This window comes from Ursus americanus, chromosome 32 (assembly GCF_024610735.1).
Source record: "Ursus americanus isolate L20-20 chromosome 32, mUrsAme1.1.p, whole genome shotgun sequence".
Taxonomy (NCBI): Eukaryota; Metazoa; Chordata; class Mammalia; order Carnivora; family Ursidae; genus Ursus; species Ursus americanus.
In genome coordinates, this window is record NC_142158.1 from 4,753,674 (window position 1) to 4,767,653 (window position 13,980).

At 56.3% G+C, this 13,980-nt stretch overlaps 2 protein-coding genes across 3 annotated transcripts; both read left to right on the plus strand.

Annotated features, from left to right (window-relative positions):
- Window positions 1-834: 834 nt before the first annotated feature.
- NRM (nurim) lies at window positions 835-3,769 on the plus strand. 2 transcript variants are annotated; one of them, XM_045800553.2, is made up of 4 exons: window positions 839-1,011; window positions 1,564-1,760; window positions 2,353-2,529; window positions 2,892-3,769. In XM_045800553.2, exons 1-4 carry the CDS (start codon window positions 879-881, stop codon window positions 3,171-3,173), a joined length of 789 nt encoding a protein of 262 aa, XP_045656509.1. In that variant the 5' UTR covers window positions 839-878; the 3' UTR covers window positions 3,174-3,769. The 2 variants fall into 2 exon arrangements, with proteins under 2 accessions (XP_045656510.1, XP_045656509.1); XM_045800554.2 differs by lacking the exon at window positions 2,353-2,529 and having other exon boundaries at window positions 835-1,011.
- Window positions 3,770-4,611: 842 nt separating this feature from the next.
- On the plus strand, window positions 4,612-13,296 carry PPP1R18 (protein phosphatase 1 regulatory subunit 18). Its single transcript, XM_045800555.2, has 4 exons — window positions 4,612-4,709; window positions 5,750-7,391; window positions 11,539-11,749; window positions 12,406-13,296. Exons 2-4 carry the CDS (start codon window positions 5,778-5,780, stop codon window positions 12,423-12,425), a joined length of 1,845 nt encoding a protein of 614 aa, XP_045656511.2. The 5' UTR covers window positions 4,612-4,709; window positions 5,750-5,777; the 3' UTR covers window positions 12,426-13,296.
- Window positions 13,297-13,980: the final 684 nt, after the last annotated feature.

Here is a 13,980-nt window from a genome sequence, read left to right on the forward strand (position 1 = left end):
TACCTTTACTTTGCCTTTCAGATATATTAGTCTGTAGGTATTTTTCAGGTCTGAAGGAAAAATATGTTCAGACAAAAGATCTTAGTATTTCTCACTAGTAAGTGGGGTCAGACTAATAAGCTTGCAGAGTGAAGTCATAGATAGTCAATCATCACAGGCTTGGATAAAATTAGCCTACTACAAAGTTTACAGCAAATAAAATTTCCTATCACAAATATTTTAACATTGTTACTCTCATGATTACAAATCGACAGGTTTTGGCATTATTAGAAATAACCTGTAAGTGTTACAGAGAAGTTTTCTGTCCTTGGCATGTGGAGAGAATGTTACAGAGTAAACATTACTTTATGGTAAAATAGTCACTAACTCTTTAACAAGATGTAATAGGTGATTCAGAGTTTTGGGTTCTCAGCCTGGGTCAACAATCTTCGGTTCTCCCGCCGTTTATTATTGAAGTGTTAACTGGGGCTTTGCAACCTCTGACTCTGGCTAGGTTTTCTGGCCAAAGTTACAGAAAAGGGGGCTCATCATTCTCGGTTTCCACAAGAACCCTGAAAGAGAGGAACTGTCTTCATTTTAGATGAGACAACTAACCGAGCTGCGACTCAGTCCACACGAGTGGCCGCACAGCCGCTGCCCTTTCCACTTGTCACTCGGAATTCTAACTTTCCCTTCTGTGACGCAACGACTGCAGGCTCCGTAAAGGCACCCGGGACCCGCCCTGCCGGCAGAAAAAAGGGCGCGCCGCGGACGCGAGCCCCGGCATTTGAGCGAAGGAGCCCCGCCTTCCCGGGCAGGACCCCGGGAGGGGCGGGGGCGGGGCCTGTGGCCGCGGGAATCCCAAGCCCGCCCTTTTCCCCACCCCTCCGTGTGTCGCCATGGCCCCAGCTCTGCTCCTGATCCCTGCTGCCCTCGCCTCTTTCATCCTGGCCTTTGGCACCGGAGTGGAGTTCGTGCGCTTTACCTCTCTTCGGCCACTGCTTGGAGGGATCCCGGAGCCTGGTGGTCCGGGTGAGCGGGAGGGATCGAGAATGAGCTCCGGGGCTGGAGGTGGAGCCGGACGGGACGGAGGGAAGGCGGGGCTTGGAGACAAATGACAGGGGAAGTCCGGGAGAGGGAACTAGAACCGAGAAAGCCGGAGAAGCTTGAGGGCAGACCAGAGGGCTAAATTAGGAACTCAGGGATTAGCGGTTTGGAGAGGCGAGAGAGTGAGGGCCGAGTGGGGAGAAAAAGGGCGATAAGCAGAGGAAAGGAAAGTGCTTTTAAAGAGAGGACTACGGAGGGGAGAGTATTCAAAAGAGGGAGCATTTGGAGTATGGAACAGGAGGGTCAGTCCGACGGTTGCCTCTCCAGCCGTGCCTTTTGTGGCTACTCTGGCGGAGGCCTGGGGAAAAGAGAAGCAGCAGGGAATGGAAAAGCAAGGTGGGCAGAGCCTGAAGAGGAAGCATTAAGACTCTTGAAAGCTTTAAGGGGACATGGCCTGGGACCCCAAGAGGAGAGTAGGATAGGGGGTGTTTCCCACAACACTCTTGATCTTTTGTCACTTTCTTCAACTCCCCCTAGATGCCCGCCAGGGATGGCTGGCTGCCGTGCAGGACCGGAGCATCCTTGTTCCCCTGGCTTGGGATCTGGGTCTCCTCCTACTATTTGTGGGGCAGCATAGCCTCATGGCAACTGAGACAGTGAAGGCGTGGATGTCTCGATATTTTGGGGTCCTTCAGAGGTCACTGTATGTCGCATGCACTGCCCTGGCCTTGCAGGTATGAGGCCTTGGCCGCTGAGTCCCAAGGGAAGCTATCTGTGAGAAAGATGTCCTAGATTGGAGGGGCAAGGACCTTAGCCTTCTGAAAATGTGGGTTTAGGAAGAGAACTGAGGGTGTTCAGGACTCAAATCTCAGCTTCCATTCCTCCACAGCACGTAGTCTCCTTATCAGGAATGGTGTACCATTCCTCATTCCCCAAGAAGATATGTGCATTCTCACCTTTGCAACTTTGTTCATGTTGTTCTGCTTCAGATCCCCTTGGTAACCTCTTTCAGTGTTACCCTTTCTTCAAAGCCACTTCCCTATGTCTCAAGAGAATGTTTGCCAGTTAGCATTCATTTGTCTTAGTGAGTGCTTGGCATAGGCTACTTATCAGGTCATCCCCATCCGTTCTGCAAGTCCTCAGGGTAGATACAGGTCATCCTTACATCCTTGGAACCCTACCTAGCACCCCCTACATAGGGACCGTTTGTGATGCTCATGGTAGAGGTGGGGAGAGCTGCAGGCCAGCCTGGGGTGGGGGCAGCATCTGGGTCTAGGTCTTTCAAGAGTAGGCTGCTGAGATCCCCAGCCCCTCATCCTTCCCCAGTTGGTGATGCGGTACTGGGAACCTGTACCCAGAGGCCCCGTGTTGTGGGAGGCTCGGGCTGAACCATGGGCCACCTGGGTGCCCCTGCTCTGCTTTGTGCTCCACGTCATATCCTGGCTCCTCATCTTCAGCATCCTTCTCGTCTTTGACTACGCCGAGCTCATGGGCCTCAAACAGGTGAGGCTCCCAGATTCCTACCTGAGACCTATGATTCCTTCTAGAATGCCTTTTTCCTTTCTAAGGATTTCCCTCCTCCTTCTTCCATGCTCTTCCACCTTCCTCTTCTTTCAACTCCCTCACCTACTGCCCTTTCTTTATAAGGCAGTCTCCCCTCAGCTTTCTGTCGACGGCCTGAAAACATGGGCCTCCTGGGACTGGGGAAGGTTCATGAACCAGAGATGAGGATCAGGGGCCCAGGTCTCAGAAGGGTAGTTCTTGGGCCTGAGTTACAGAAGGGGAAGTTACCTGGAAGGGGAGGAAAGAGGTAGCTAAGTTGCAAAAGGGGCTCGATCCCATTTCTAAGCTCTTCTCCCTCCTAGGTGTACTACCATGTGCTGGGGCTGGGTGAGCCTCTGGCCCTGAAGTCTCCCCGGGCTCTGAGACTCTTCTCCCACTTGCGCCACCCAGTGTGTGTGGAGCTGCTGACGGTGCTGTGGGTGGTGCCCACCCTGGGCACTGACCGCCTCCTCCTTGCTCTCCTCCTTACCGTCTATCTGGGCCTGGCTCATGGACTTGACCAGCAAGACCTCCGCTACCTCCGGGCCCAGTTACAGAGAAAACTCCACCTGCTCTCCCGGCCCCAGGAAGGTGAGGCCGAGTGAGGAGCTAACCTGGTTCCAAGCCCTGCACTTCCTCTCCTTTAACATCCAGACCCTGGTTGCTTCAGACCAGAGACCCAAATCTATGGACCGAAGGGACTGTCCCTTCCCCTGTTTGAGCCTCCACTCGTTGGGCCCAGCTCCATGCCCTAAATTCTGAATTTCAACCACTGGACTAACAAGAGCTACTTCTCACCAGCCAGGAAGAGGGGGTGGGGAACTTATCTATCTCCTCACAGTTTAGGGCTTGCCCCCCCCCCAATCTTAAGAACCTCCTTATAAGGAAGAAGGGTGGGCCTGACCACTTCCCTCCCACTGTTACTCCCTTCTGCACCTCAGGGATCCCCTTCTCCTCCTCTGGCTTCCCTTTCTAGGAGTGGGACCAGGGTCTGCAGGTTTGATGGTAACGCCTGCCCTTCCAGGCTCCAAGTTCCAGCCCCCCCTGGCTAGCCTTGCCATCTCCTTAGGCTCTGGCCCTCTGTCCTTTAACCTGGTTGAGAGGGTCCTCCCGCTCTTCATTTTGGGTGACTAAGAGCTCTCTGCTCTGCCGAGGAACGCGCGCAGCAGAAAAATAAAATTCAGCCTGTTTTTTCAACATATGATATGCAGTCTATCAGTGTCTCTCTAGCTAGAGGGCTGACTTTGGGAAGAAAGGCAAGCAGAGCCCGGGCATGCCAAACTCGAGTCTGGGCAGCCACCGCGCCCTCTGGCGACCGCTGGGCGGCGGCCACTCCAGCAGACTCACCCCCATCTCCCCAGAGTGGCCCAGTCCCCCTTCCTCCAAATCCCTCAGTTTCCCTCGCTGCAGACCAGGGGACCCATGGGAGACAGGTGGAGGCTGAAGAGTGGGGCAGCGGCTCTGGCGGGGGAGCCAGTTTCCATAGCCGTTGGCTTCTGAGTACCTCTCCTGCCGCCCCGCTCTCACGGGCCCACCACAGCCTGGTGGCCGCCCTGGACCCCGCGGTAACAAAGGCTGGCCGGGGGAGGCAAAAGCGTGGGGAGGAGCGGCAGGAGATGGGAAGGGCGGGCCCGGCTGTAGCAGCTGCTGCTTCCTCTCCAAGTCCCTCGAGGGACCTGAGTCACGGGCGGCTGCCTTGGGTCGGCGAGCTCGGGGCGAGGGTCTGGACACCTGGGTTCTCCAAGGCTACCGAGAGGGAGCGGGGCGTGGTCCGTGGGGACGGAAATCGAGGGCCAGGGGTTGCGGCGGGAAACGGGGAGTCGCGAGCCTAGTCCCACGCGGGGTCTCTGGAGCGAGGCCCCGCCCCTCGGGCCCCGCCCCGCGCCCCCTTCCCTCTCCCTATTGTCCTCAGACAAAGCGGTCGCCACCCCCCGCTCGGCCCCCAGGTCTCTGTCTCCGTCCCTCCTCCTCGACTCCCCCTTTCCCTCCTCCCCCTCTCCTTCCCTCCTCCTCTCCTTCCCTCCTCCCCCCCGCCCTGTCTCCGGATCTCCCTCGGTCCCACTCTCCTCCTCTTCCTCTCTCCTCCTCCCTCCGGACGCCAGGCTCCTCCGCACCCCCTCCCCTGGGAGCCCCGCTGGCTTGTGAGTTGACTAAGGGGCTTCAGACTTGGGGAGGGGGTGTCTCCTGTCTCCCGTCCCCGGCCCGAACCTTGGGCTGTCTCCTCTTTGTGCCGAGATTGCCTGTCCGGGCAGTCCGAGCTGGGTGGGAATGGCCGGCTATGTCAGGGCTCCCTGAGAGACCCGGGCACAGGGCTGGCAGGCTCGGGACAGCAGAGCCGTGGAGTGGCTCGTCCGCACGCCAAGGTCCCGGCCCGGCCGGTGGGAGAGGCAGGCGGTGGGGACGGGACGGGGTGGGGGTGGACGCCGGGGTTCTGGGAACGTGCTGGCAGCGCAGACACCCGGGTTCCGAAAGTCCCCAAGGGAGGGTATTTCCCCCGAGCTGCCTGGGGGCGGAGTGCCGGGTGGCGGCTGGGGGGCCGGAGAGGCGTGGCCGGAGCCGAGCTGGGAGGGGAGCCGGGACCTCCCGGGCCCGCGCTGAGACGCGCCCGGCGGCTCCCGCGGAGCTCCATTTCCCCTCTGCCCCCCGCTTCCCCTGCTCCCCAGACCTCTCCACTCCCCGCCCCTCCTCACCTCCCCGACACCCCCTCGGGTCCCACCACCTCCTCTCGGGCGGGATTCCCTGACCTCCCTTCACTCTAACCGCCTCTGGGGTAACGGTGGGGAAACCTCGCCTGAACCCTACCCCCCTTACCCCCGGCCACTCTTTTCTCTCTCCTCTCTCATTCCGACTTCTTTTTCCGCCTTTCTCTCCTCTCACATCCTTGGGACTGTCTCTGATACCGTTAACCCTGCACTGCCAAATCTGACTCCTGCCTCTTTGCCCCGAATCTCTATTCTTCCTCTCAGGGCCACGACCCCACCCCCACTTGGCCCACAGCCTTTTTACTTTCTGTTTTCCCCTTTCTTTGCCCTCCATCTTCTCATTCTTTCCCTCCGTCTTTACCCTCAGCTCCTGTGCCCATCTCTGTGTCCTACCTCTCCCCCTCCACTTCCTCTCCCCCCCACCCCCAGTCTCACCCCCTGGGCCTCTGGAGCCTCTCTTTCCCTTTCTCTGGCCCCAGCACTCCCCACCCTCGCCTCAGCGCGACCATGGCCACCATCCCAGACTGGAAGCTTCAGCTGCTAGCCCGGCGACGGCAGGAGGAGGCAGCCCTTCGTGGCCGGGAGAAGGCAGAGCGAGAGCGTCTGTCCCAGATGCCAGCCTGGAAGCGGGGGCTCCTGGAGCGCCGCAGGGCCAAGCTTGGTCTGTCTCCTGGAGAACCTAGCCCTGCACCTGGGACTACAGAGGCTGGACCTCCAGACCCAGATGAGTCGGCCGTCCTCCTAGAGGCCATTGGGCCGGTGCACCAGAACCGATTCATTCGGCAGGAGCGCCAGCAGCAGCAGCAGCAGCGGAATGAAGAGTTACTTGCAGAGAGAAGGCCTGGGCCTTTGGAGGCCCGGGAGCGAAGACCCAGCCCTGGGGAGATGCGGGATCAGAGCCCCAAGGGAAGAGAGTCAAAAGACGAGCGGCTCAGTCCCAGGGAGGCCAGAGAGAGGAGGTTGGGGATAGGGGGAACCCAAGAGTTGAGCCCCAGGCCTTCAGAGGCTTGGGACTGGAGGCAGAGCCCAGGAGAGGCTGGAGACAGGAGCTCCAGACTGTCAGAGGCCCGGAAATGGAGGCTGAGCCCCGGAGAAACTCCAGAGTGGACTCTGAGACTGGTAGAGCCTGGAGAACAAAGCCCCAGGAGAAAAGAGGTGGTGGAAAGTAGACTGAGCCCAGGAGAGTCTGACAACCAGAAGTTGGGGCTGACAGAGTCCCATAAATGGAGGCCTGACTCTGGAGAGTCTCAGGAACAGAGTTTGGTACAACCGGAGGCATCAGAGTGGAGGCTGAGCTCAGAAGAAGAAAGAAAAGACTGTTCAGAGGAATGTGGGAGAAAAGAAGAGAGACCAGTTCCAAGACTGGCCTCAGAAGAGATTACAGAGCGGTCAGAGACCCTGACAAGGGAGGCTCCAGACAGCAGCTCCGGAGAAGTGGAGGCAGCAGAGCAAAGGCCCAGCTCTGTGGAGGATGGTGAGAGGGGCCTGAGGCTGACAGAAGGATGGAAATGGACCCTGAACTCTGGTAAAGTTCGAGAATGGACACCCAGGGACACAGAGACTCAAACTCAGAAACCAGTCCCCCCAGACTCTGCTGAGAAGTATCTGGGGCCTCCTGGTACCGAGGCTGGAGAAGGGGAGGCTGAGAAGGAGAAGGCGGGGGCTCAGGGCAGGCCTCTGAGAACCCTGCAGAACTACAGCTCTGTGCCCTCCCCCTTCCCACCAGAGGACGCTGGGACTGGAGGCTCTAGAAGGCAGGAAGAGGAAGCAGTGGATCTGCGGCCCCCACCAGCGGCCCCTCTGTCTCCCCCACCCCCAGCCCCACCTGCCCCCCAGGCCCCTGGGGATCCCCTCATGAACCGTCTGTTCTATGGGGTGAAGGCAGGGCCAGGGGTGGGGGCCCCTCGCCGCAGTGGACACACCTTCACAGTCAACCCCCGGCGCTCCGTGCCCCCTGTAGCCCCCCCCACTCCCGCCACCCCAGCCGCAGCTGATGCGGCAGTCCCTGGAGCTGGCAAGAAGCGGTACCCGACTGCCGAGGAGATCTTGGTTCTGGGGGGCTACCTCCGACTCAGCCGCAGCTGCCTCGTCAAGGGGTCCCCTGAAAGGCACCACAAACAGGTAGGGAGCAGCCAATCCAGACTTCTCCGAAGCCCGCTCTTCAGTTCTCTCTGGCCTCCTTTCTTCTTTATATCCCGGTGTTCTTGCTCTCCTCTACTCTTCCTTGTTAATTCCTGCCACCACCCTTCCTCCTCCACACACACCCTTCCTCCTTGTAGAGCTCTTTTTCCATTCATTCCCAAGCCCCAGGATCCTGCCCCAAATCAAGTGCTGTCCCTGGGTGTGTCTCACAGGGTGTGCCCAGGCTGCTCGCTTCATTCCCTCAGGCTCTGGGTCCATCTTCCTCACCACCCCCCCCCCCGCCACCCCATTTCTTCCCTTCCTTCCTTTCCTCTGAGTCTGTGACCCAGCCCTTCTGGTGGGAGCCCTGAGCCAGGGCTGCAGCCTAGACTCTCTGAGAGCAGGGTCATCAGGTTGACGGCACTCACAGCCTTCCAGGGAGTGGATGTTGGGGCAGGAAGCCTGAAGAGGCACAGGGGGTGGCTTTGGGGTTCGAGGGAGAGATGACAGGGAGAAGTGAGTGGAGGAAGGTCTCAGTCCCAAGTCAGAGGGGGCAGAGCTGAATGAGGGGACGTCCTAGGGTGGGGGTGGGGGATGGAATAGCGCTGGAGAGCAGAGAGAAGACTTCTGAACCCTGAGTCTGCTCCATGGGAGAGGCGCACACAGAGGCCATTTGAAGTGGGTGACCTCAGGGTTGCACACCCCCAGCTGGGCCACTGCTTTAGACAGTGCTCCCTTCTCTCTTGGGACAAGAAAAGCTTTCTCTTCTTCCAAAATACCCCCGCTCCTTACTCCCCTTCTTCCTTCCTCCCTGGGCTTCCCCTCCCTCCCCAGGACTGGCTCAGCAGTTGGTTTTCCCCATTTTCCCCTCTCTTCCTGCTGCCCTGGCCTCTCCCTCCCTTTGGGGTAGCAAAAGAGAGAAGTGAATTTGGAGGCACTGTGCTGAGAGCAGGGAATACAATGGGCGTTGGGGACAGGGGTGGGGGCTGAGGCCAGCAGAGGGTCAGAGGTTAAAACTGGAAAAAGGACAAAGTGCAGTAAGTGGGAGCAGCCAGGCTTCTTGCTCTGGCTTCAGCCCAACCCCTTCCTTACACACCAACCAGTTTTCAGATTGAAAATCTCTAAGGAGAGAGAGGTCCCTTCACCTAACCCATCTCCCCAGAGACTGGGAAGCCCTTCCTAGTCTCCAGTCCTCATCTCATCTGACATCCTCAGATTTGGTTTTCTTGTGTGTCCTCTGTCAGTGGGAAACCACAGGGACCAAAGACCCAGATTGAGCTTGTGGGTCACTTGATCCCCCAATTCATCTTCATGTGAAACTCAAGCTCCCATCCCTGAGCCATGGTACCTGAGTCTCTCCTAGCACCCTGACTGCTACCAGCCCCTTCCCCTTTGGGCTGGGCAGATGTAAGGAGGTAGGTCAGGGACTGCCAGGATGAGGTGTTCAGACAAGTCACGTCCTATTGAGGTTGGCCTGTGCCTTTGGGGAGGAAGAGCAGAGGGAGGCATGAAGTTTGGGGCCCAAAGCTGGGGACCATATGAGTGCAGGGCAGGACCTGTGATAGTGACCCTACCTAGGTCAGGGAGTAGGGGAGCCGGAAGCAGATCACCCAAACAGGAAGCCTGGGGTGGGGGCCGGAAGGCTGGTAGGGCTGAGTGGGGAACCACTGGGCCCTGGGCCTGCCAGAACTGCTCAGGATGTGGTGAGAGAATAAGGAAGCCCTGGCTGCTCTGGGGGTGGGGGTGGGGAGAAGCGGCACAGAGTTTTCTAGACCCAGACACCTCCCCCTCCACCCTGTCTCAGGCCTCCTTCCCTCTCTCTGCACCCTGCTCAGCAAGGACTAGCATGCCTTGTCACAGCTCTGACCCAACCCATTTGCTTGGGGACCAGAGAACCGCCTCCCCCTTCCCTAAATAACTTCTGTTTGCAAGCTAATGCCATCAAACATATCCTTGCCATGGGAGAGAAATCCCAGCCCTGCCCTATGGCTAATGCCCTTCCCGAGCCCCTTCCAGCTGAGAGATGGGCTCCTCCCCTCTCTGGCCCCCTTGAGACTTTATATAGCAGATGGGAGAGGAGCAAGTGAGTCACACCCCTCTGTCTCCCATCTCCCCCACCCCCAACTCCCATGCAGGCCGTGCATTCCTGAGAAGCCCAGTCAGAAGTTGGGGCGAGGGTGAGGGGTGGGGGCGGGGGGGGGGGCGGTGGTGAGGAGAGAAGCAGGGTTGGGGAAGAAAGACAAACATGACTGAGAGCAAATAAAATGAATCCTTTTTCAGAGCGGCTAATTGACTATGGAGCTTGTTATCCCAAAAGGGGATGTGAAGAGAAAACAAATGGGTCCCCAGAAGTTTGGGTAAATCTGTCAGTAACAGAACCAGAAGTGGTCCCTTTTGAAAAGCTGGGATGTAAGGGGTCTGATTGCTGTCACTCATTTCTACCAGCAGTTCCACAGACTGTGTACCTCCCACATCGTTCCCCAGTGTTGAGTCTCTGTGGGGACCACATCTGCGGTCTGGACCAACCCTTCCGTATTCACTGTAGCAACTTTCATGCTCTTATGGGCAGCAGACACAAGATCACAAATAAGTAAATTCTCTGGCACGTTAGAAGGTGGTAAATGATTATGGGGAAAAAATTAGAACAGGGTAAGTGGAACCTTGAGGGCCAGAAAGCTGGGGGAGTGAATATGAACTTTAAATAGGGGGACTGGGAGACAGAGAGCCATGGGGATATTTGGGGGAAGAATGTTCCAGGTAGAAGGAATAGCCAGTGCGAAGGCCCCAAGATGGGACTGTCCCTGGTAGACTTTGAGGAACCTTGACCAGGGTGGCCAGAGCGGGAGCAGATGCCTGAGAGGTGAGGTGGGGCATGGCGCAGTGGGAATACGCTGTGGGCCTTAGTCGGGCTCTGGCTTTTCCTCCCAGTGAGATGAGGAGCCATGCATGGCTTGGAGCCAAGGAGTCTCAGAGTTCCGGCTTCCCTTGGGGACCCAGGTTGCACATTCCATACAGCCCTTAGCATCCACCTGCCCAGCCACCCTCCTGGCTTCTCTCTTCTCACACTCCAGCCCATGTGGAGATGCAAGGATGCAGGGCCCAAGCCCTGAATTTCCCAAACAGGTGCCTGGAAAGGCCTGAGTAGATCATCTGGACCGTTCCAAGTAGTTCACATGGAATCCTCCTGTTTGTCTCCTTAATCGCTTTGGCTCCCAGAGTTAATCCCACTCTGCCCCGGCCCCCCTGAGCTTCTTAAAAGGGCAAAGGGGAAGGGTAGAAAGGCAGTAAGAAAGCTGGGGCTCGCCTGCTCTTGGGACAGTGTGTTTGTGGATTTTCTGCCCCCTCCAGATCCCCTCTGGCCTTTTGACTCTGTCTCTGCCTGCCTCTCCTGGTACATTCTCCACCCCAACCTGTGTTTGCATGGACTTTCCTCTCTGCCCTGTCACCTCCCCCAGCTGTACCTCGCAGGGACTCAAGGGCCCATCTCCCCTGTGTGTTAGGGGAGGGTCTTGTTTCCTCTGGGCCTTTTGGTTGGTCTCTTCTTCCCTCCCAGGCCCCAGCCCCATTTTGTTGTAGGTCCACTCCAGCTATAGAAGGGTGAGGGAAGTAGGAGGGCGCAGGTGTCCAGGGTCCTGGGTTTCCCAGGAACTTCAAGGGGCTGAGGGTGTGGAAACCAATGTACTTGGCATTGCTTTTGACTGGGACTCCCTCCAGCCAGCTGTTTCCTGCCAGCTCAAACTTCCCTTCTCCTCCAGGAAGCCTTCCTGGTTGCCCTTACGATGCCCAAAGAGTCAGTTCTGATTACAGGAGTCATCTCCAAGTATTTTCTTTTTTTTTTTTTTACCCTTCCACCACCCACAGTGGAAAGAGTAGGGACCGGAGTCCTGTATGACTCCCTTCTGCCACCTGCCAAATCTCAGGCCGAAGTCTGATGTTTTGGAAATACGATATGATAGGAGAGGGACATTCTGGGATTGGAGAGCCTGTATCAAAAGGAAAACTGGACCCGTGGGTCCCAGAGTGGATGCGGAGGGCAAAGTCAGCAGGGTGCCCAAATCCAGCTCCCCTGCCCACCTTGCACGTGCTCCCCTGGGAGCCAGCTTCCTTGGGCTAAACTCGGGGCCTCCCCTTTCTCTCCCACTCTCAGCTCAAGATCTCCTTCAGCGAGACAGCACTGGAGACCACGTACCAATACCCCTCCGAGAGTTCGGTGCTGGAGGAGTTGGGCCCGGAGCCTGAGGCTCCCAGCGCCCCCAGCCCCACGGCGGCCCAACCCGACGACGACGAAGAGGAGGAGGAGTTGCTGCTGCTGCAGCGGGAGCTCCAGGGCGGGCTGCGCACCAAGGCCCTGATTGTGGGTGAGTGGAGGCGCCGCCTGTCCGATGGCACCCCCTGGTGTTCCCAGCGGGCACTGCGGTCCAGGAGGGAAGAGGAGGAATTAATGAATATGTGGCTTAGAAGAGACTTGACAGGACCTCTAGCCCTACCCGCTCCTTTACAAATGGGGAAATCGAGGTCTTGGGAAGTGAAGTGCACAAGGGGTCTCCAGATTTCAAAATCAGGACTCTTTCTGAGAGCTCTAGTGTGGTTAAAAACACAGGGTTTGGGTCAGACAGGCCTGCATTTGAATTCCATCTTGTTTCTTACCTGTGGTGTATGTAACCTCCAGGAAATCACCTGACTTCTGGCCTCCATTTATTAATTATGAAATGGGGTTGATAATAAACACCTCCTGGGGTTTACTGAGAGGGTTCAGTAATTTTTATGAAGCACCTTGGAACTATGGCTGGATATCAAATTACTTAGCCTGATCTGGGGTCATCGTGTGATTAAACGAGTTGTAAGAATGCCTGGCGCAGAAGGCAAGCTAAATGAGCGATGACTGCTGTTACTGTAGCAGCAAGCACTCGGCATGAAGACAGTATCAGACATGTTCAGTGTGGAGATTAACTGGGGCGGGTGGGTGGCAGAGGCCCTCACTCATTGTCTACCATTATTGCCTCCTCTCCCACAGATGAGTCCTGCCGGAGGTGACCGTCTTTCAACATAGGGTCTATACACCCCTTTCCCAGAACTGAAGATCCTGGAGCCCAGAAGATGGAGAACAGAGAGACCCTGAAAATAAGTTTGGCAGGGAAGGGCAACCAGCATCTTCCAACTTGCTTTCCTCATCCTGTTTATGGGGGCAGAGCTAGTCACCCAGTTTCCACCCTCACCAAAGGTCCCTGGTTTGAGTGTGTCAGACATGCTGGGGGCATCCTAGGTGATTCAGAAGTGAGCATCGAGTCCTGAGGAAGATCCCAGCACTCACGGGGCTGGAGGTGGGGCACCTCCATCTCCATGGGCAGGGTGTACTCTCCCTTCAGCCTCCCTTGACTCCCCACCACCGCCTGGGGGCCCTTAGGATTTAACCACTCATCCTGGGCAGCCTGCCCCCACTCCATTCACAGACCCCTTTCCTTCCTATTCCTTAGGCCACTGCCCCTTTGTTTATGCCTCCTGCCTCCTCTCTTCACCACCAGCCTGGTTTACAAACCCCATTAGCTCCCAGCCCCACCTGCCAAAGTCCCAGGTTTACAATCACACCTACTTGTCGAGTCCGTGTGGAACCCTCTCCCCTGTCCCTGGCAGTGGCCTCACTGGGGGCGTGGCTGCCTCCACTTTTGCTCAGTATTACTGTACCTCAGTTTTCCCCAAGAAGGAAGGCTGGGAATCTTAACCCTGTACCCCCATCTAGTTATTTAATTCTGTTCCTCCTAGTGGTTCACAACTGAATTGAATTGCAAGGGTGAGGGGTGACTAACAAGGCACCTCAATTCTTCTCCCCCATTTCTCCTTCCTTATCAATTGCCTGTTTGTTTGTCTATTTTTTAAGTTTTCCATAATAAAATGGAGATCTCTCCAACTCTCCCACTTTTCCTTATTTTGGAAAAAAGTGCTGTGGGGATGGTGTGTGCTTCTCATCCCAAGCCTCTCCCATCTTCCTATTGGCCATGAAGAGGTAGTAGCCAGGGCTCCGGGAGGGAAAAATGATGGAGATGGAACAGAAACTCAGCGTTGACATGAAGAAAGGGCTCTGGGAGAGCCCCGTACCTGTTTCTCAAAGGACTGGCAGGAAAAGGACTGGTTTGAGGGAGGGTAGGAGGAATCCACTAAGCGGAAAGTGCCACAAGAGTAGACTATGTCAGTTGGGTTTAATGAAGCATCCTCACGCCTCACAAAATTATTCCCAGTACACTTGCAAAGTTATTACTAGAATGAATGACTGAACAAATATGTGAATAGATGAAAAGAGCTAAAATATTGGAAGCAGAGGGCACTCTGAATTCAAGGACTCCAGTATTTAGAAGCAGCCAGCTAGTTAGTGTATAACAACGGCTAACCTGGGGGCATTCACTCCAAGACTCAGGACCATAAATAATAAGTCTAAAACTGCTGCAAAATATAATGTAGGCACAGAAGTGCGGTTTCCTGAACAAGAGTCTCTGATAGACAATGGGTTTATATTCCTAAAGGCTTAATTAAGAACTATGGATAATTCATGGCTTTGTTCCCCAACTACAGTTAATTGAGAGATTTTCCATGTCAA

Coding starts and splice junctions, on each gene's coding strand:
- NRM (XM_045800553.2), top strand. CDS start 879: ATGGCCCCAGCTCTGCTCCTGATCCCTGCTGCCCTCGCCTCTTTCATC. Junction 1,012..1,563: donor CCCGGAGCCTGGTGGTCCGG/GTGAGCGGGAGG, acceptor AACTCCCCCTAG/ATGCCCGCCAGGGATGGCTG. Junction 2,530..2,891: donor AGCTCATGGGCCTCAAACAG/GTGAGGCTCCCA, acceptor TCTCCCTCCTAG/GTGTACTACCATGTGCTGGG.
- PPP1R18 (XM_045800555.2), top strand. CDS start 5,778: ATGGCCACCATCCCAGACTGGAAGCTTCAGCTGCTAGCCCGGCGACGG. Junction 7,392..11,538: donor CTGAAAGGCACCACAAACAG/GTAGGGAGCAGC, acceptor TCCCACTCTCAG/CTCAAGATCTCCTTCAGCGA. Junction 11,750..12,405: donor CACCAAGGCCCTGATTGTGG/GTGAGTGGAGGC, acceptor CCTCTCCCACAG/ATGAGTCCTGCCGGAGGTGA.